We start from the raw sequence: 22,985 nt of genomic DNA on the forward strand, positions 1-22,985 counted from the left end.
TTTCGCTCAGCCTGCCTGTTTGTGGCAACATTAATATAGCTGTATCTTTTTTTTTTATATATATGAAGCTAAATGCATTAAGCTTGAAGTGCTGGAGGCAGATTACTATGGGGCTTACTAATCAATTCTGAATGCAAATATGCAAATAGCTTTTCCGGTATAGCACTGAGCAATGGCTTGGCATTGCACTGAGCAAAGTTTTTCTTCTTTCTCATTTTTCTTAAAACATGGTTTTTTGTCACTTTGCTTGTTTGCTGTATCAATATCTTTGGATCTAGGACAGCTAGAACTATTATTTCTTTTGCAGCACAAAGCTGAATGTATTGAGAATCCAATGCTGAGAGCAGATTTTAAAAATTATCAGCTTCAAAATTTTTTTATTTACGTTTACATTTGCTCTAATTATTGATACTGTGACCACAGAACTTCAGTGGGCTGTAAAATTACAAATAATTGTTCAATTTAGAATCTGTTTCCAGCGTTCCTATCCTTATGCACCCTAGTGTCCAACCATATGTTGTGTGCAACTTTCCCTTTAGCAGGTAAATTTAAATTGTTTGAGCAAACAACAGAAGGTAATTATTAATGATCTCAGCAACTACTATGTATATGCGAAATATAATTAGATATTTAAAATAAACACAAAACACTGAATGAGCATATGCAGTTTTAGCAGATTTGATCAAGAAATAAGAAAGTTATCTCAACAACTTGTGTCCCCCCTTAAGGCCACTATATGAAATGACGTGCGACTTCAGCTGGTTTTCTTTCAGGGAATAATCTAGGCATATATTCTGGTTTACACGGAATACAGTTTTTGAACATAAACTGGGGAGTGTAGGAAGGTTTCTATGGTGCCATGATATCCAAGTGTCACACGAGTTTTGTTCAAACACTTGAATATTGACTAAGAGAAACTGCAATAAAATCCAGAATGGTATATCACAAAGTATGAATCACAAAGTGCCTTACAGCAGGAGTTTTTTCTTTTGCTTGGTGCTCAGAGACTTCAAAAATGCCACCTCCAGGTCATCGGCATCTTCGTCATCACTTGGGACAAGCAGCTGCCATAAGAAATGGGGGAAAAAAAACAACAGAATATGGCAACTTAATAATATGCAGCAGAGAAAAGCTCATGCATATAAACAGACACACAGGCAAATTAAGGCTTGTTGCTACTTAGCAAATAGCATATAGAAAGCACTTAATCTATTACTGGCCGAGGAGCAAAACAATGTAGCTAATCTAAGTACCATACTGGCAGTCTTCTAAGGGTTGGCTTTTATTGTTATTTAATACAAATGCTCTTGTCTCTCTCTCTATCAGACTCACTACAATTCTTAGCCTTCTGATTACTACACAAAAGTGTTTTTGTAACAAGGCTAACAAAGTAGTAGCCTTCTTGTAGTAGTAGTAGTAGTAGTAGTAGTAGTAGTAGTAGTAGTAGTAGTAGTAGTAGTAGTAGTAGTAGTACAGTCAAACCTTGTTATAATAAAACAGGATATAAAGAAATAATGGATATAACGAAGTAATGGATATAACAGATTAATTATGGCTTCCCTTTCAACTTCGCTATAATGAGGTTTTACTGTATTAGTGTCGCCATCATTCTCACTTTTTCAATGTATACCACAAGATCATTCAATAGAAAACCACTCAAATATCCTAATGTCATATCCACTGGTCAGCTCGTCTTGCTAAAGTTTCAAAAGCCTACAACCTTGTAGTTTCTGTAGCTTATTTCGATGTAACGGCTCGTCCCCTCTTAATGGGAACAGCTCAGTGCATTCAAGCATTCACATAGGCTTCAATTTGTAATGGAACCTAAATATTGAGCTGTGCTGTGTGTTTACATGCTTGAAATTGCAAGGTAATGTTTACCGAAAGTAAATATTTAAAACAATGGAAAATAAGACAAAAGTTAAAAGACAAGTGGAGCAGTAGCCCAGCTTTCAACTTCCTGAACGAGCTCCCTGCACTGTCATATATTAAAATGGCAAGTGTCTAGTCACTAGACCAGTATGCTGTATGCACCCTTCTCTCTAGCAGGTGTATAAAAGGGCAGTCAGTGTTTTGGTGCAAAAGCTTGAAAACTGTACCATGTGTATTGACAAGAAATGCTCAGGAAATGTTGCCAGGAAACCTGCACTTCATGAAAACCAACAGCAAACCAACCAACAAACCAGCAGCTGCAAGCTATCTCTGATGTGCATGGATAAGCTGCAGGAGTCTGTGGTCGGCTGTGCTTTTGTAAAGGTAGGTGATATCTCAATGTGGGCAGAGAAATTTATATTGTTATTGCAACAGCAATTATATGGTGCAGCTGAGCACGGCTGTGCGGGCCCTATCTTGAAAGCGACCTGCAATGGGTGCACAGACGAGGTGTGCCAAGCGCTGATAGCTTCGTGTGTGCTGTGTTCTCGCCGCTTAGTTCACGTTGAAGCGAGAGGCAGCACGAAGGTCACACCACCCGCTATTGCTGCCGCTGTTCCTCACGCCAGCATTTTGGCAGCGAGTGTCTGCAGTCATTGACTGCGACATATTTATGTTTGCCTGTGTGCGCATGTCATCACGCTCGTTAATTTAGTTAGTAGAAGAATGTTTACAAGTTTATACAGCTGATAAAACTACTATCCTTACTTCGTATAGCTGCCCAATAATTTGCTGTCGTAATCAATGCTTTGCTTCTTGGGCAAAACTGCTATTTCTTTTTTTTTTTTTTGCAACAAAATGGGGTAGGCGATAGCTTGGGATATTAAAGCATAGCTGAACCTCAACACAGTGAAACCCTGTTGATACATTTCTCCCTGCTGTTGCATTTTCCTGGTTGCTACATGGCTTCTCCAAGGTCCTGACCTAAAAAAACCCACGACTCCTTTTGTGTTATGGTGTCATTTGATATGTCATCATTTTGTAATGCTTCTGCATCTTATGTTGTGTTTGAACACAGAATTCACATAAATTTAGCGGTGTAGAAGGAAACTTGCTCTCACGTGATGCAACAAGCAACCGGTACTTTGCAGCAAGCCTGTGGTACAACAAGCGTGTGGTACGTTACAACAAGCTAGCGAAGTTTGCAATAAGCGACCTAAGCTAAACAAGACAGGCACTGCATAAGCATAGGGAGAAAATGAGCACAGAGAGAAAGAGAGAGAGAATAATTTATTTACAGAAAGGCAGAGAGGTTGGCCTGAGCTATAACTTGCTCTGGGGAAAAAAAAAAAAAAGCACAGAGCAGTTGGAAAAGCACCTGAAATGTTTACACCACTTAAAACCTACCAGGAACCACACTTACTGGGCCTAATCCACAAAGTGCAGGGTTACATTCACTACGGGGCCTGCAAGGACATTGAGTGGCATAATTGCAGTCTCTTCAATCAGCTTTGCCACAATGAAGCTGTGTTATGCGGTGAAGCATATCAAGAGTGGCAAGAGGCCACTGCCACAGAATATCATACGTCTCTTAATTATACACACATGTGCATGCCATCCCCGGTCTGAGCATGAGCTGCCGAGACATGTAATAACTGTGCTGGCAGCCATTCAGAGCTGTTTCTGAAGTTGCTGTGGTGATTTTCATCCTTTCTCACTGTTACATTTTCCCAGCTATTATGTCTTTTTTTTTTTTTTTGCAGCACCTTGGAAAACATATCAATAGGATTCTACTCTATAATGAACACAGATATAGAATTATTTGGTAAAACCAAGTAAATCTAAAAGGTCGCTGATATCTGCGTGTAATGAATGTGTGCTTATAGTGTATATCGGTTACTATAATGAAGGTATTCTCGTGTGGGATGGGACTTTGCTATAATAAGGTTCAATCATAGTTAATTGTTGCAAAGGTTTTCCCTACCTTTGTAAATATAACAAAAAACTGACACACCTGTACAGAAAAACAGCCCAAGTCTTGCAAAAACCTGAAACATCAGCCAAAGCAAAAATTGCTGCTACAGCCCCAGGCTGTAGCAGCAACTAACTTTAACTGTAACATAACTAACATAGTTATGTTGGATGGATGGATGCAGAACTTTAATAAGGTCCTGAAGTACGCGACTCAGCGCGCTGCGGGCCGCTCCCACGTTGGGACAGTCAGGCCTTGCCCGACCGCCGCATCGTGGGCCCTCTGGACAGCCCATAGTTGCGCCCCGGCATCGGGGCTCTTGATAGCGGAGAGCCACTTGTCTTCATTGATTCGTTCTGTGCCTCGTAACGAGGGGCAACGCCAGAGCATATGGTCTAGGCTAGCGATGTCATTGCAGCGCCTGCAAGAACTAGTGGCATAGGTGTCGGGATAAATTTTGTGAAATAAAGCCGGGTTGGGATATGAGCCTGTTTGCAATAACCTGAGGGTCAATGCCTGCGCTCTGTTTAACTTCTTGTGTGGAAGGGGAAAGTCTCTCCTGCCGAGATAAAAGTGCTGCGCAATTTCGTTGTATGTGGTCGGTTGATCTCTGTTCTCCACCACTGCGGGCCGGCGTTGGAGTTCTCCATGGTCGCGGAAAGCGAGACCTCGCGCCTTGGAGTGGGCCAGCTCGTTGAGGTTTGTGGGGCCTCCCATGATGGATCCCATGTGAGCGGGGAACCACGTGAGAGTGTGGGTGGCGATGCTTTTGCCGTCGAGGATGCGAAAGGCTTCCTTACACACGGCGCCAACGCTGAAGGCGCGGATGGCTGCCCTGGAGTCGCTAAAGATATTGGCATGTCCGTCGTCCAGGAGGGCCAAGGCAATGGCCACTTGCTCGGCCGCATGCGACGACGTGCTTCGTACCGAAGCGGCGTTAACGGTCGAACCCCTGTGGTTGATTGACACTACCGCGAAATTGTTGCTGTTGCCATACTGGGCCGCGTCAACGAAGCAGCAGCCGCCAGGGAGTTCTGTTGCGCGGCGTAGGAGCGCCACCGCTCTGGCCTTCCTTCTTTGTACGTTGCGCTGGGGATGCATATTGCGCGGGGCGGGCGATATGATGATGTTATCTTTCTGCTCTTTTGGAAGGCCCTGGTAGGCGTTTTCGACAGTGGCCGGGGGGACGCCCATCTCAGTTAGGAGTCGTCTGCCCGCCCTGGTGCCGGAGAGCCTGAGAATCTGTGCCCTTTCTTGTGCTTCTGCAATCTCTTCCAGGGTATTATGAATACCCAACTCCAGGAGTCGGTCGGTGCGTGTGTAGTTTGGTAGCCCGAGCGCGCTCTTGATCCCCCTCCTTATCATGGCATTTAGCTTGTCTCGCTCGGCCCTCTTCCAGACGTGCATGGCCGCTACGTACGTAAAATGGCACAGCAAGAAAGCGTGTACTAGCCTTAACAGATTCTCTTCGCTCAGGCCTCTTCTTCTGCTAGCTACCCGCCTGATTAGACCGATGACGCTATCCGTCTTTTTAGCTAGTTTGTGAATGGTGATGCTATTCGTGCCCGCCCCTTCGAGTGTCATTCCCAAGATTCGAATGGACGCGACTTTGGGAATGGGATCTCCGCAATTGGTGTAGAGATTAATGTCAATTTCAGTGGGGGGTTTCCAGTTCTGTGGCTTGCGGCCCTTTCTACTTGGGCTGTAGAGAAGGAGCTCCGATTTCTTTGGGGAGCACCGGAGTCCCGTGCCGGTTAGAAAGCGCTCTGTAGTGTCGACAGCTTCCTGGAGAGCGGCTTCGACTTGTCCGTCACTGCCACCCGCGCACCAGACAGTGATGTCGTCCGCGTAGATCGTGTGACCGATGCCCTGGACCTGGCCTAGATACCTTGAGAGGTCGACCATTGCGATGTTGAAGAGGAGTGGTGAGATGACTGACCCCTGGGGGGTGCCTCTTCTGCTCAGCTCCATTTTCTCCGATTCCAAATCTCCAGCCTTGAGGATGGCGCATCGGTCGCTCAAGAAAGATCTGACGAAGGCATGGAAGGACGAGCCCAGGTCGAGCTTGGAGATGGCGTCGAGGACGAACTCGTGACGGATGTTATCAAAGGCCTTCTCCAGGTCCAAACCAAGGATGGCTCTCGTGTCCCGAGTGCAGCGTTCCAGGATTTGGATCTTGATAAGCTTCATGGCGTCCTGGGTGGAGAGGCCTGGCCTGAAGCCTATCATGTTGTGAGGGAAAAGGTCGTTGGACTCGATATACTCGGCAATTCTGTTATGGATGGCGTGCTCGGCCACCTTTCCTACACATGACGTTAGCGAGATTGGGCGGAGGTTGTCCAGGCTCGGCGGTTTACCGGGCTTTGGGATTAGTATGACCTTCGCCAACTTCCATTCTTCAGGTACAATTCCCTGCTCCCAAATCTGATTTATCTCATCTGTAAGAAACTCGATCGATGCGTCCTCTAGGTTTCTGAGAGCCTTGTTGTTAATGTTATCCGGGCCGGGTGCTGACCTACCATTGAGGTCGTGTAGGGCGCGGCGGATTTCACTGATCTTGAAAGGCTCGTCCAGCGCGGAGTTCGGCTTCCCTTTGTATACTGGGTATGCCGCCTCATCGGCCACAGTTTTGAGCGGCAGGTACTTCTTAGCCAAGATCTCCAGCATGTCCTTTTCCGAAGACGACTTCTTAGCTTCGTGGAGTGCTTTAGCCAGGACAGTTCTCTGGTTTGACTTGGTGCCGGAGTCGTCGAGCAAGTGTTTGAGAAGATTCCACTTCCCTCCCGTGCGCATCTGCCCGTCGATTGAATTGCAAATTTCGTCCCATTGCTGCCTAGACAGGGCTTGGCAGTGCTCGTCGATCTGCTTGTTGATCTCGGCTATCTTTTTTCTGAGCTTGCGATTCAAGCGTTGGCTTTTCCACCTCTCGAGAAGTGATTGCTTAGCCTCGAGAAGGTGTGCTAGCCTACTATCCATTTTGTCTGTCTGTAGATCCGTCTCTATGGTTTTGGTGGTGGAGCAGACATCTTGCCGAATTAGTGCGCACCACTGGACGAGACTCTCCGGCTTTTCTCCACGGGCGGCGCGGGCCTTGCGAACCTCACGGAATTTGTCCCAGTCAGGCACCGAGAATGCCTTCTTTCTTTTCTGCTCCACTTGTAAGCTGGTGACCGTGATGTAGTGATCACTACCGAGGTCTATGAGCAGATTCGACCACATGGCTGAGACAGCGTTTTTAACAAAGGCGAGATCCGGGACAGAGTCCCTGGTCGAGGAGGTGCCCCGTCTGGTGGGAAAGGCTGGGTCCGTCAATAGAGAGAGTCCCGCATCTCCCGCCTCCTGCCACAAACTTCTACCCTTGACCGTGTCGTGCGTGTAGTTCCACGCGTGAAAGGGGGCGTTGAAATCGCCGGCCACAACCAGGGGAGAGTTTCCGGCGAGTTTCGTTGCCCTAGTGATGATGGTTTTGAAACGTTGTGTGTGATCGCTCGGGCTGCTATATACGTTAAGTATAAAAATGCTAGAGATATTGGATTGGCTTGGGATGACTTCTACTAGGGAGGTCTCCGTCTTGCTAGGCCGGACCCCTAGATCGTGTGCGACAAAAGTGAACTTGCTGCTGACTAATGTGCAGATTCCTCTGCCATCCCCACGGAGAGCAAGAGCTTTGTATCCCGGGAGTGAAACCTGATCAGTCATCGTTTCTTGCAATAATATAACATGTGGCTTTTCTTTGTGAGTGCGAACAAACTGCTGCAGGGTGCATTTTTTATGGCGGAGTCCCCTGCAGTTCCACTGCCAAATCCTAAATTGGGTGTGTAGCGCCATCCTTGCTGTATAGAGCGCCTTCCGGCGTTGCTACTAGGGTCTCGAGGGAGGTGGTTCTATTAATCGGTCCGGGAATGTGCAGTGGTGGCGGCGTAGGTACCAACGCGCCATCCGTGAAGTAAACGGGACGTACGTGGGTTGACGTCCTGATGTCCATTTCCTGCACCTTGGACTCTATCTCTGGCATTCTGTTTTCTAAGCATTGAATTTTGACATTTTGCGCGTCTAACTTCTGATCCACGACCAAGAGTCGCTGATCCACTGCAGATAGTCGTTCGGTAATCTTCTTGATCTCGTAGCAGATTGAATTCAACATTTCTCTGACTTCGGACTTGGCTTTAGCCGGTACATTTTCGGGCATGCTGGGAACGGCCTTTCTTTTGGCTGGGTTGCCTGAGTGGCTCGCATCCACGACCATGGGAACATCTGCAGTTTGGGGAGAGGGGGTCCCCGAGGGGGATGAACTAGCGACTGGAACGGCGTGAGGTCCCCGAGGGGTTTGGGGAGAGGGGGTCGCCGAAGGGATTCCTGAGGGGGTTGAACTAGGGACTGGGACGTGGTGAGGTTGATTAGCCTTTCTGAGCTCTGCTATTTCGGCTCGCATTAACTCGATTATGCTGCGCATCTCGGCATTTTCTTTCCTAAGCTGAGCTATTTCAGACGAACCATGCTCTGGCGCCGCACCCCCAGTTACCTTTACGGCAGTTCTCCCTCCACTGCGCACTCTGTCTGCCCAAGTGGCACCTTGTTTCCCAGCACCGGCTGGCTCCTCGAATCGGACCCTGTTCTGTGGGCCCCGGGAGTGGCTTCCCGATCTGGAGCGGCCCCGGGACCTGGACCTTGAACGGCTCCTGGACCTGGACCGGGAACAGCTCCTGGGCCTGGACCGGGAACAGCTCCTGGACCTCGAGCGGCTTCTCGAGGGGGAGCGCCTGCTCGAAGGTCTAGCCGGTTCGCTGTCGGCGCTTGTCTGCGCTGGTGGCGGGTCTCGCTTCCTGGATTCCGCATTTCTTTCCCTTCTCCTCCGCCGAACGATGTACGGGAGTTGGAATCTTTGCTTGCAAATCTTGTCCGCTGTAGCGTGCGGGCCCCCGCAGAGGCTGCAAGTAGGCGAGCAGGTGTGGTTGTCGTCGGGGTTGTTGGCCCCACATTGCCTGCATAGCTTGTCCTCCGGCGTTGGGCAGACGTCGGCTCTGTGGCCTAGTCTACCACAGGCATAGCAGCAGTCGTGCTGCCTGAGGTACAGGGAGCACTTGACTAGCGCCGAGCCGTAGAATACGAAGTTGGGGACCTTGTAGCCGTCGAAAACGATGACTACCGTTTCGGTATTCTTGATTCGCTTGGCTCCCAGGGCTAACGGATTTCTCTCGCTGAGAATGCTTCTGTCCAGGTCGGCCTGGCTCTCCGACACATCAATTTGACGTATGACACCCTTACACGTGGCGTGCGGCGCGGCTTCGTATGTTGACGAAAATAACATTCGTCTTCAACGGCAGCTTTGTCTTCTTTGATGAGTCACCTCTTACGACAAAACAAACACTCATAAGGTTTTTAAAAAAGGATGACAGTTTAACCAGCTCTCACTCACCTGATTTGCCTGGTTCGCATTGAAGCGGTGTCCCAAAGCATTGGCCTTCAGTTGGAGCCCATCATCCCTCATTTGTTTCATCAATTCCAAAGGGTCCATGCTTACTCCACCTGAACAGAGACAAGGACAGCCATTCTGTGATTTTACACCACAAAGTAACAATAAACCCAGCAGAAGTGGGGATGGGACAATGATTAATTCATCTTTCAGAAATGCCGACTATTGTCACAGTCATCCAGACTTGTGTATAACGAATTGCACATAGTTAATTACTTGTAATCAATTACATTTTTGGTAGTGTGATAATTTATTGATTAATTTGTTTACTTGGTAACACTGTAATTTAACTACTTTTTCAGTAACCAATCACATGCAACTAGTTACCTTATTGATGAAACAAGCTGTAATAGGCGACGCAGCTTTGATAATCTGAATTTGGCGGGAACTACAGTAGAATGCCTGAGATTGTGCCACACAGCAGCCTCGCAGATGAGCATGCTTAGACTGGCAAACTCGGGAGCTCAGTATTTGTTACCTCATTTTAAAGCTCCACCATATGTTAGCCAGTGCTGGTATGTCTGTCTCGTACACATGTTGGTATGTCTGTCTTGTACATATGTGACTGGTGCTGATACGTCTCGATAGCGATGGCCACTTAGGAGGTTAAGCCAGGAAATCGCATAAAAACAGTTTTTTCCCCCAGCTTTTGACTGGCCCAACTGGGAGCATCTTCTCCAAGTCCCCGCAACAATCAAGTGCTGCACTTCACCGAGTACCGAGATGCTGAGTAATGACGATCTTGTGCGCAAGATATCCGTACAACACCACCCTGCCACCCAGCGTGCATATCAAGCGAGTTTTCGGTGTCGCTGCTGACGTCTTCACAAAAACGAGGGAAGAAGACCAACAAAATTTTTGAAAAGCAATTGTTAGTGAACATAAGCAATGTGTGAAGGGATGCAGAGAATGCAGTGAAAGTACCAGGCCAGCTTGTTCTGTTCACTGTATTTGTGGAATGTTAAAAAGGTTTGGAATAAAGTAACAAATAAGTAGTAGATTACTTTTGAGTAATTCCTCAAATACTTTTGTGGGGCAATAATTGGTAACAGTAATCAATTACATGTTTGAATGAAGTAATTGTAATCAGTTACTTTTTTCTGTAATGCGTGCAAGTCTGTAGTAATCACATCAGCATTTATCAAACACTTTTCAGCAACAATATGTTACATGAAAGCTGATGGTCCTTCTCATGCTATATAATTTTTTATTGAGTAAACTCGCCCTTGATGAAATGAATGCAAGAATATTTTCTATCCCTCACATTTGAGATTTCCCAGTAAACATCCACAAGCTCCATGGCAGCTTTGAGTGTGACAAGAGTCAAGTGTGCACTCAAAGTTTGTCAGATGATGTTAGCATTATTTACAATGACAGACATGCTAATGGATGGATCTGGTACGACACCCCAGGGCAACACAGGGGGCTATGAGAGATGCGATAGTGGAAGGGTCCAGATTAATTTTGAACCACTTGGAGCTCTTTGTTGTGAACCCAGAGAAGGGTACGTGAGTGTACTTGCATTCAAGTCCCGCAGAAATGTGGCTACTGTTCTAGGGAATTGAACTTACAACCTAGTACTCATCATAAGAATGGAATAGCCCCCAAGCTGTTACAGTATGCCCGATAAAAAACTGCCTATCCTTTTGATGCAGGCGCTCCTGCAGCCGGTCCATCTATGCGAGAACTGCTGTGCACAATGCCACAAAATATTACAAAGACATCTATAAAATAGTGAGTGCACTGCAAATTTTAGCCAACAATAATGTATAAAGTAAGAGTACGAGTGCATGCACTAAAATGGAGGTTCTTTGTTCATGTTCTGGCCTAGTTATGCATTCAGTTATATCCATCTTATAAGGTGACTTAATATACACATGCGGTGACAAAAAGGAAAATTTCACCAGACCACACCTTCCACCAACACAACTGCTTCCCAACAATCACTGTTGACCAAAACAGTTGGGAAATAGAAAAAAATATGAAAGTTGCCTTGAAAGTGGTAATGAGACATTCAGAAAGTTAGACTGCCATATCCAAACAAGACAACCTGACCATTTAACTATCAGGCACCACATCTTAACACAGTTTCCTAGAGCCCATGCAGGCTGCCTCGGCCCAAAAAGAGTTTTAGAGAGAGAAGGCAGGAGTGCTGTGCCAGCTTACCAGCCCATTTTGATGAATATTACGGCAAATCACCAGAAGCCTGTTAGTGCACGAAATTTTAAACAAAACAAAAACACAACTTCCATGCAGCAGACTTATACCTCATTTCTGAGTATATGTACGCATTTTCTTTCTACTTTTTTTTTTTTTTTTTTTGCAGCAGTAGACCAAGGCACCATTCTGTATGCACAAAGAAGCTATTGTGCGACGCACAGGCAGCCCTTTTAATAGGATATTAAAGAAAACGAAGGTTTTTAAAGAATTAGTGCTCTGCAAAGTAAAAAGGTTGCATTCTGTTATTTGTGTTATATGGCCTTATAAAATACTTCACATCTGAGGATGCTAAACATAGAAGTAGCTGGTTACAATAAATGAATTTACGTAAACTGCACTGGCACCTGTTTGTAAGAATCTTATTTCTGAGCAGACCTACGATCTTCACATAGCAGCCCCCTTTTTACATTCAAAGCTTGTTTGAAAAACACAGCATCACGAAATGGAACTAAATGAACAAAAAAAAAGAAGTCGGGTGTTAGTGTACTATCTACCTACCAGCTTGAACCCTAGGAGGAAAAGTGATAAGTGTGACTCAGACGACCATAAATCTCACCAAAGAATTGCATTTTCCCAAGCAAGTATGGCATGAACTTTATTTTGTTTGAAATCATGAATATAATTTAGTTTCATTGGCCACATCAACCAGAAGAGAAGTCCTTATATTAAGACCAGACTGTGGTTCTGTTCTCTGCAAGTTTCTTGGTGCATCCTTCTTTTTTATTTAATCTATAGGGACATTTAACTCCTCCCCTCCTGACAGGCTTCTATAAACAAATCAATTTGATAGTTTTTAAACACGTTAAACATTTCCTTTGGAATACTTTTTCTAGCAATGCCATGCAGCATCTGAAATGACAAGTGAACTATTGCGCAGATTTCACAATTTTCGATAGCTTGGGAGTCAGGAATACTAAAACTTCGATTAAAGGTATCGTCAAAACTAGCCTCCAGTGCTCCAGTACTTCCTCAATAAAACAAATGTGAAATTTGCGTGTTAGGCAACTTGGCAATATTATTTTTAAATGGCAGCAGCAGTGAACCCACAGAAGTTTTTGTCGGGTTGTCTAATTTTCTCATCCATGGTGTCTCAAACAACAGTAGATGCTCATGAGTGCATGTTATTTTGATAATTGTATACAACTAATATCAAGTGCAATATTATTTTCTCACAATGGGTTATTTTTATCCGCCAGTGTTAAGGCTTATTAACAGCAATCCTTCCCATTGTGCGAGGTTTTCACTCACACGCAGTTGATTTCAGACCAACCTTACACTGAAGCTTGACTAGAAGCCTAATTGCTTACGTCTTGAACACCGCCTGTGCAAGCACCCTTATTCATTAATGTAAAATATTTTGCAACACTCCATATTATTGTACAGTACTGTAGAGGAACTGAACAAAGCATGTGGAAGCTCCAGCGCCAGTTGAACGCGCACTAGACCAGCCTGCTTGCACAGAAAAGCTGATCGAATGCAATAATCAATTATGAGACGGCTTCTGCATGCTCCCTGACATGAAAACTATTGCTTTGCAAGCCTAAAGAATGCAGTAAAAAGACAAACCAAGTGCCTGCTGCAATAAATAAACACAAATGCTTTGTGCACCATAGAAACTTGCCCGTTTTCAGATTTGCGAACCTACTGCTAGCCTGCATAGCATGGGCATCCCTATGGCTATCATTGACGCCAATAAATCTGCATAATTATTTTTCTGCGCGGTCTGACTAACAAAAGTTGGGAACCAAGAGCCAGGTAGATATTTTGTATATTTCAGGTTTTTACTCTCGGTACTTATATCAAAAGTAGCAAATTATTACTTTAAAATTAATATTAAATTGTGGGGTTTGAGGTGCCAAAATTACAATCTGATCATGAGGCACAATGCTTACATGCGTATAGATGGAACTTGCATGGTGAAAACTAATCTGCCGCACTCCACTATAGCATCTCTTATTCCAGCCGCGCAGTTTCTGGTCATTAAATATTTCAGAGAAAACAATGCAATGCCGTGAGTAACATGAGCAGACAACGTCCTGCAGATCGCTTATCCTGAAGCATGCATGCATGCACGATAATGGTGGCTTTTCAATTAGCAGAAAGCAAATATTCACGCGAGACCTCCAAAAGGTAGCATGAAGTATGAGCATCCGCCCTTCTGATATTCTGGTGCTGATAATTAGATGAGATAGATATGTGCATATTGGTATTCACAGCGCTTTCAAAAATGATCTTTTTTTCAATATGTCAGAGAAAACTAGAATACAGGAGATAAAAATGCAAACAAAATTATAACAAAGTACACATAAATCTCACTTAAAGATTGTGCAAGTTTTCAGTGCATATAATCACTAACCTGCATGCTTACAAACACTTCCAGTGTTACCACAGGTAGATGAGACTACAGTCTAACCCACTTATAACTAATGAAGTGCCAGAAATATCCCATTGTTATAAGTGGGTTGCAAAAAAAAAAAAAAAAAACAACAAGAAAACATTTTATTCAGATAGAAAGAAGCACAGTGGAGCCCACTTATAGCATTACCAGCTTTAACAATACTCCAATGTAACAATGAGCACCCATGCTGTCCTGAACTTTCCTGAACTGTCGTGAATAAAATGCTTACTACAATGTTCCCCTGGTGCATTATAAGCTATAACAATTAAATATGATACTTTGTGTCTTTGGCCAAAAGAAAAAGTAGGCGAAATCTAGGAAATTAAAAAAAAAAAAGAATGTGCGAGTCGCATTGCTCACCCCACCTTTGTGCCCTGTGGTACGCCTTAGTCACCCTTCTCCGATCTCCCTTTCGCTCATCGCAACATCGGCGAGAGGGTGGAAGAGAGATGGGAGAAGGGCATGAGAAAGACATGTGCCGTGTGGGGGTGTGCGGCACGAAGGAGAATGTGACAAAGTGGCTCCTTATTTTTTTACATTTTTTTTTAATTCAAGGCAATGCAATGACGGCACGGCAGGCAGCGCACACTGCACCATGCAGTTTGCGCGGCACAAAGGCGGATGTGACAAAGGGGCTCGCATTTGTTTCTTCTCCAAGAATTTTGCACCCTTTTCCTTTTGGAGCACACACCCCATAGCCATATTTAATTGTTATAACTAATAACTCAGCATGGAGCATTGTAGAAGCGGTTTGTCTTAATATTGTTAAATCCGACACATTGTTAAAACCGGTATCATTATTAGTGGGTTTGACTGTATAGTCAGCAGCAGGCCAAGAATGCAGGGGCAAATGTCGATCAAAGGGAGCATGTATACATACGAGAGAATCAGCTTGCGTAAATAAGTAGACCCCCTCCTTTTGCTCACCCTGTGTATTCATCCATGTCCCCAATTTACCCTTCCCCAAATACCACACAGCCCCTTGCGGCTCGCCCTGCTAGGTGAGCTCTTTGAATACCAAATCAAATGTGAATTATAGGTCTGAGAATGAATCGGCTCTTCAATCTTTCCAGGTAAACTTCTAAAGTGGCATGCACTAAAGTAAAGAACAGAGGAGGAGAGCGTTTGCAAGAAGGTACTGTGTGCGTAAGGTCAGTGAAATCATTCTTTAATCCCCTTTTACAGCGAAGCTGTTTATGTGGACCCTGTGCCGTCATCGTTGGCATAGGTCTTCACTAAAAGGGGCCACATGGCCTACCGGGAGAGGAAAAGAAGAGCTCAACAGAGGTAAAAAAGTTGGTACGACTCCTTTCCCCCTGTGAGAATACTACCTTCAGGGTGTCTACCAAGTTTGACATTTTTAATTTCCCAGAGTTTTCCAGGTTTTCCCCGAGTGCCTTTGCAAAATTTTCCGAGTGACACAGAACTTTGTTTTATGTTAAGGCAGGCTAACACCATGTGGACCAATGCTGTCTCTCTCCAGTAAGCATCTAAAAAAATAAAATGGGCGACATAATCCAGTTTGAATAGTAAAAAGTAGTGTTTATTTTATTCAAAATAGAAAACTCAAGGGAGGGATTAGTAAAATGCACAGCAAATAAAATATGTTCGAAATAAAATTTATAACGCCCGATGAAAATCAAGTGGAACATTTTCAAATATCAATAGAAAAAGATGCACACAGAAGCAAATATTGTCAAAAATGAGCTATTTCTATCAACTGATAGCAAGCTCATTGGTATTAGACCCGAACTCTGTCACACGTGACTCTCTCTCAGTAGCTGGAAAGTCAACCTCAACTGTCCTGACATACTCTCAGCTCACGCACAATGCATCAGTGTTGTGTTTCACTGCTTTAAAGAGTTTATTTTGGTTTGGATGAGGGTTGCCTGCATCTCGGTGTCAGCCAACACTGCTTTTTGAGATCAAGCTCCTTCAAAAAAGAGCCGGCACAGTTCCTTTCTTGACCATTCCCCAATGCGGCAGTCCTTTCTGTTCTCGTCCTCATTTCGCAGTGCGTTCGCCCCACAGACCATTTGAAGCATCCTCTTGGTCAGTTGTGCAGTCAACGTCCGATTTTTCGGTCCCCCTAGGGGCCACAAAAACATCCGAAAAATAGGGAAGTCCGAAAAAATGAATGCATGTCTTTTACTGCCCTTATGGGCTCAAATCGCCACCAGGCATGTCTAAAAAAGCTCTAAGGCCTGCCAGTACACTTATTAGGCCTATCGCTCCTCATACTGTGACAGGAGACGGCGGGTGCGTGCGTGTATAATCAGGGAATACGTACAGTGTCCCGTGACAATTGACCTTTCCCACGCTTGTTAAGCTTCACTGCAATATGTATGCTTCATCGCGTAACATTGCTGTGCTGAGGCAGAGCTGCCTTTCAGGAACTGGAATTCTGAAACGCATTGTGCTTCCTAAGCTTCCAAGCCAATCGCGAGGATTACAGAGAAGGAGTCGGTGCCATTGCTGACAGCGGCGAATTCTTTCAATGAAATACATGGCATCGAACAGCAAAAACCTTAAAAGGACACTAAAGTCAAATATTAAGTGAAGCTAATATGATAGAGGAGTGCTCTAGAATCTCTAAGGCGTCAATATTATCGCGAACAGAGCCTTAATAGTCGAGAAATTGAGGTAAATGCAGGACATGATTAGAGACTCGCCCCGGCACATTCAAGTACTTGCCCGATGATGAAAGCACGCCTCAGTTAAATTCTGCGAATAGTAGAGAACCCCTCATTGCAAAAAACATAATTAAAAGACAAAATAAAATGCTACCTGACCCATTCTATATTATTTTATGAAAAAAGAACTCATTGAAATTACCATGACAATGGCGCAGGCGGTCGTAAGGTTTCATTTTCGCTCGGCTCCGTGGCGCCCATGCTTTCGCGTTTCAGTAGTTTTGTTATCGCGTAGTGCTGCGCTGGCCTTGCTAGCTCACAAAACTCGCACAAACCGCAAGTATCAGCGAAAATCAACTTCCACGTGATGTTGCGGGATACCGGAACGGTCTACGCCACTTGACCAAAAAGCAGCTGCAGCGGCAATTTCGCCGCCCTGTCTTGGCTCCGTTACAGTGACTCGGTACTGCTACAGTGTACTAGAAGGCGTTGAAGTGGGCTCACTGGCTTATCCTTCCAATTCTCTCCACTGCCACAGCCACTGTCACCTGCCAGTACGCACGCTAGAGGCGCTGCAAGAGCTTCCTCTTGAACTCGCCAGTCTGCCCACCAGTTTCTGACTCGTGTGCGTGGAATTCTTTGTGCTATACTGCAGTGGCAGTCGGATGTCTGCGACTTCGTTGCTTGCTGCCGGCTTCTTTTCCATGTAGTGTGTGTCTCTGCATGTAACCCACGTTACAGACGCGTGTCCCAGGTAGGGCGAAAATGCCTAACCATCGCCGCAACTATTGTTTCGCATCAGGGTGCCATACGGGGTACAGCCGTGTGAAAGGCGCACCGAAGCTGTCCTTGCCAGTGTGCACGCTAGAGGCGCTGCAGGAGCTTCCTCCTGAACTCGCCAGTCGGAGAGTTCAGGAGGAACTGAACGCTCATGCTCTGAACGGTTCAATGTTCTGCGAGATGAAGAATGAAGAAAGCAGTGGGAACGGAATTTGCACTGTGCAGATAAAGTATTGGATGAGACATGTGCGGTCTGCGAGCTACATTTCGAGCCAAAAACATGTACATAATAAAACACTATGTGCATGTAATTGATGGCAAGGAAACATGAATTCCTCGCGGAAGGCCCCTGCTATTGGAAGACACCGTTCCCACAAATTTCCCGAACCTGCTTGACGTCTTCCCATGACCACAACCAGCACATAGAGAAGAGCAACTCGCAGTTAACATATTATGCCACTGGTTATGTCGCTGGTTATGCCACACGAAAATGTGTGTTAAAGACTAAGTGTGAAGTTTGCAAGCAAACTTTGACTATGCCAGCCAACGAGGAGTGCTCAGAAGTCGCAGACTTCACACGGCCCAGGGATAAGGGAGGGCTATTGTATCCACGTGGGGCACTGTTTTGCTTTGTTGAAACACTTAAGAACTTGTTCCTGGAATGCTTTAACAAAAACAAGCTGCACTCTGAAAGCATCCTGGTTGTACAGAGTTTGGCAAAGGCCAAGTGCATTAACATGATTGGTTGCAGGGAACACGCGGCTGAACCAACTTCAACGAAGGTGGTCAGTTTCCGACTACTCGGCTGCACTTCTTCGTGAAAGGAGAATGCAGAGAAGCGAGGCAACAAGGAGACAATGAAACGCCAAAACATGAGTAGGTGCGCCTAAGCTAAACATGCAACATGGGGGGGGGGGAGGCGGCGGAGGAAATGGTCGTTTGGGAATGGTCGTTTGGGACAGCCTGCTTGGCTTCTGCAGGATGTTCTGCTATGTTTTTGCAAGATGTGCCTGACCAATGTGTTGTATTTATTGCTGTAAATAAAGTGTTTATACATGCTCTGAAAAATGCTTCTTTGTTTCGGCGAATTTACTCATGCTTTGTATTGTAAGGAAATAGTCTTGTAAAGGCGAACATGCACGAGTGCCATAGACAAACCGTTTGAGATTGCATATCCATAATTACTGAACAAATTGGTCTCCGAGCCTATACGAGCGCATGGCAAGTTTACTTTCATGCAGCTACGCAATGTGCTACGGCAGTTTAACAATCAAACTAGATGCGGTTAGAGCAAACGGCATGACAAAGGTGACAGGTCAACCCTTTGCGTATGATTAGGCTGTGGCAGTGACCTAGGCAATTTAAACTTCCCGTGGAAGTGTAATGATTGTGAGAACAAACTGGGCAGACATTCAACATCATGGCGGGAACAACGTGCTATCTTCCCCGAGCCGTCTGCAGTGGTCCGGAGAATTGCACTTCTTTATTCCTGACAAAGTGTCGGGGTACCCTACAAATAACTGCCCAGTCGGCAGCGCAGAAACCGGCAGTCTACTTCAAAATGAAATAACGCCGTCTGCTAGGCAGCCGTCATGTCACGGAGCTACCGGAGCTAAGCTTCAGGAGGAACTTCCTGCCGCGCCCCCTCTCAGCGGCAACATGCAACACATCAGGCCACGCCCTTCCCTGAGCCCACTACAAAGCCGTCTAGTACACTGTAGTACTAGGAGGCTGTAGTCTGTTGAGCACCATTTTACTCACTGATGGCAGTAAAGGGTGGTGATGGCGTCTGCAATGTCACCACTCCTCCGGTTGATGGCGGGAGATTTGAATTTCAAAAAAGCTATTCGGACCTTTCAGATGAAATTTTCTCTTAAAATAATTTATTTCTTGGCACGAAACAAGCGTTGCGAAGTTTCTGGAATGGTATTTAAGCAGTCTACGTTGACTTAGTATTTGCCTTTAGTGTCCCTTTAATAGCGAACGCCAAAGCAACTAGGCCTCGCGCTGCCGCAGTGGTGGCTACGGCTGCCTGCGTATCTGCGTGCGACAGCACCGGTTCGAGGCGGCGAGATAATCAAAACGGCGGTGTTGGCTTTGATAAATGCCGTTTCGGACCTGCGGTCGCAACAAGATGTCTGGAAAACTGGACAGCGAAGCATTCTTATGTCCGAAATTTCAGGTGTTCTTATACATTGACTCTGCGGTGTCTATTGACTCTATTATAGAGTCTACAGTGACTCTATGGTGGTGGTGCCGCGAAGCCGTCCGCATTATTGGGCATGTCCCAAAAATCTGGCATCCAGAAAATCGGTCGTTGACTGTACACTGGCAACTCCTCCAGCCGACGAAACAGGGTCAAAGACAATTTGTTACGATTTCGTTCCTCTTTTACTCGAGCCAGCCTTAGGGTGACTTTCGTCCCCTTTCAATAAAATGGCAGCTAATTTTCCTTGATAGAAGCACAAATTTCCTGAGTTTTTCCTGAGTATTTCCAGAGTATTCTATATACTTGAGAATTCCCGGTTTTCCTGGTTGATAGACCCCCTGTACTTGATTCGCGCATCTTATATGGTTGTCCCACGGTGCATTTTCGGTAATCGAGCCTGATCGGCATCGACTTTATCGATGATTGATCCCACCCTGCCGCGGAAGAAACAAATGTTATGCTGACGGTCTGCGGCCAACGAACAGTGCCCAGTGATTGAAACATGATACTAGGAGTTCTGGCAGCCATGTCAATCGTCAAACCATTCCAACCAACTGTTAAAATGATTGAAGCGCCTGCATCTCCAGTGGTGGGCCTTGCACCTAATATAACGAGCTTTGGCTTAGTGGTTCCACATAATCCATCTCACCTACAACTATGGGAAGACCACGAGTAGTGGATACTTCTGAGGAAGAAGCTGCCTACTGTGAGCATCAGTGAAAGTTGGCTCATGAACGGGCTCGTCGTAGTGCTGACCCTGAGCTGCATGCCAGAGATGCCGAGTTTATAAACGGCAGCGCCGGGAGACCAATCCCGAAGGGCACGCCCAAGACGCGGAAACCCATCGGCAGCGCTAGGAGGCTGACCCCGAGCTGCGCACCCGAGAAGCCGAAGCTCAATGGCAACACCAACAGGCCGACCCTGAGCTGCGCGCCCGAGACGCGGAAACACACCGGTGGCGTCGAAATGAAGAACCCGACAGATAGACTGCTTGTGAAGTTTGACTTGCCTGGTGTAACACTCGGTGTAACTAACACAGCTTCGCTGTTCAACCATCTTCATGGATTGGAAGCGGTGGCGATTTTTTTTCAAATGACCCGTCTTCTTTGTTCCACACTCAGGCTGTTTGTGCATGCAGTTTGTGACCACAGAAAGCTCTTTGTTTTTGAACCGCTGAAGCTCCTCCTTATCATGGCGGTTACACTTCTAAAGAAACTATTCCTTGAAGTATAGGGGTACCATAATTTTGCATGTATAACCAACCCACACTAAATATTTCGCCTTAAGGTGTGGCTTCACGGCTGCAGGGCATGCACTGCCATGAAGCCACACTTCATGCTTACGTGAATGAAAATAGTTTTCAAGAAGATCTGAGCGCTGTTGTATGCAGCTATTTCCAGGTGTTATACGTGTGGATTTCTTTTTCATTCCAGGCTGCTGTAACTGGGGGTGCTGTTTATTCATGGTGATGGGTTACAGACGAAAAAATACATATAAATGGAAGGTGCAACAAATTTTCTTTTCCTGGGGGGCGAGCCTTTCTGCATTCTTGACTCGTCACCGACTATACTGTGGCTAAAATGAGGCCAGGCAAGAACATGCCTTTCTGTCTTCAAAGGCACACAGTGAGAACTTTGTTGAAGGTACACCTTTCTTTTGCATCACAGCTAGATGATCCCTGCGACTTCAAGCACTGCATGTGGCATATGACAAGGTGTGATTGAACAACTCAAACTGTTTGGAATACTTGTGGGGCATTTTGTGGCGCATGATGGTACCCCTGCCAAACACAACATTAAAGACACTGTTGTTGCATGTTCTACCTGCTGGAAAATGTTTTCTCTGTGCATTATGTTCCATAAACTGCAGCAGAAACTATGCTAACAATGTGCACTCTTTAAAGGGCCCCTCACCAGGTCTCGCCATATTGAGTTGACAAGCACAGAGCATACAAGGCGCGATAACAATAGTGTCTGCAAAGTATTAATGACCTACGCGCTGCGGAAAGATCTGAAATTTCAAACTGAACGCCTTTTTCCCCTCCCCTCACGACCGCCGCAGTCCATGCCAGAGGATAACGTACACATGCTAGTGTGCCTAGGTACACGTGTTTGCGCTGTGACATCCTCTGGCTTGGACTGCGGTCATGAGCGACGTCACAGCGCAAACACGTGTACCTAGGCACACTAGCATGTGTACGTTATCCTCTGGCTTGGACTGCGGTCATGAGCGACAACGTACACATGCTAGTGACACATGACCTCGAGAATTATTCAAGGCAACATCTCTTATTTCTGTAATCTGTTGCTTGAATAGACGAATTAAAGTTTAGAGAAACAATAAAACGCACAAACCAAATGTCTGCATGTTTTTGTTTTGCTTCGCACCGCAGCAAGAGAGATATACTGTATTTTGCTCGAATCTAGGCTGGCCCCGATTATAAGCTGACTGCCGGATGTCCGAAGCCAGAAAAAATTAAAAAGCTTACCTCGAATGTAGGCCGAACCAAAAAGTGAGGGAAGCGTTCACAAAATGAAAACAGCATTTATTTAACATGAACGTGCCAAGCTTACTCTATATTATCATCGCTGCTAGCCTCGTTGCTATAGCTCAGACCACACGCATGCTTGCGGACATGCGCAAGCTTGCGCCCGCGCGCCCATGCATGCGCAGGCAGTCCGGCACAGCTCGCACGCATTGAAACGTGGTACGATCTCGGTGAACAGCTCCTCCCTGTTATCATGCGCTTATTTTCCTTATCGCTGTCACCTCCTCAATGTGGCACACGCAAGAAGTGTCTCACATTGCCCCCCTCCGACGATGGACATTTTTCTCATCGATGCTGAAGTCTGGCCCGGCTTCAACGTTTGACGATGCCTCTTGTGTCTAGCACAACTTTTAGTTTGAAAGCAAAACTATAGTAGCATTGCCTGTTTGGTGCCATCACAATAACCCCCCGCTATGGGCCATGCCACACATCGATATGACACTGGGCTAAATAAAGGCCATGATACTGACTTTTCTAGATGACGTTAGCTATTAGAATGAACTAGAAATATTCTAGTTCACGATACTAGCTATGCACCATATTTATCATTTTAAATTACAACGCAGCATGTTTTTTAAAATCCTCGAATCTAAGCCGGCCCTGGAGTTTGGCATATGGTTATTTGAAAAAAAAAAAAAATCTATCGATCAATATGGTACTTCCGTTTCATCTGCTTGTTCCCATGTTGTGCAGTCGTGCACACAGACAACAAAACTATGTCTTGTTCTACCGTGTTCCAAAGAGGGATCATGCTCTGTGATTCGCTTATGTCTGCGTCAGTATTCATGTACCACTGACTTATACAGCTAGTCAGGTGTCCTTGTGCGCAGCGCGACACCGTCAGCGGAAGTGCACCGCGCCACATAAAAGCGTGGAGAAA

The 22,985-nt window shown here is 45.6% G+C and overlaps 1 protein-coding gene across 1 annotated transcript in view; it reads right to left on the reverse strand.

Moving 5' to 3' along the window:
• LOC126540691 (uncharacterized) overlaps positions 1–22,985 on the reverse strand; it is a 56,774-nt gene that overhangs the window by 13,429 nt on the left and 20,360 nt on the right. Inside the window, exons 6-7 of the mRNA XM_050187534.3 lie at positions 9,261–9,370; positions 973–1,064 (exon numbers count right to left, since the gene is read on the reverse strand). Coding sequence (XP_050043491.1) covers positions 973–1,064; positions 9,261–9,370 — 202 coding nt within the window. The remainder of the gene's footprint in view (positions 1–972; positions 1,065–9,260; positions 9,371–22,985) is intronic.

The sequence above is a fragment of the Dermacentor andersoni genome, chromosome 2, assembly GCF_023375885.2.
Source record: "Dermacentor andersoni chromosome 2, qqDerAnde1_hic_scaffold, whole genome shotgun sequence".
In the NCBI taxonomy this organism is placed as follows: Eukaryota; Metazoa; Arthropoda; class Arachnida; order Ixodida; family Ixodidae; genus Dermacentor; species Dermacentor andersoni.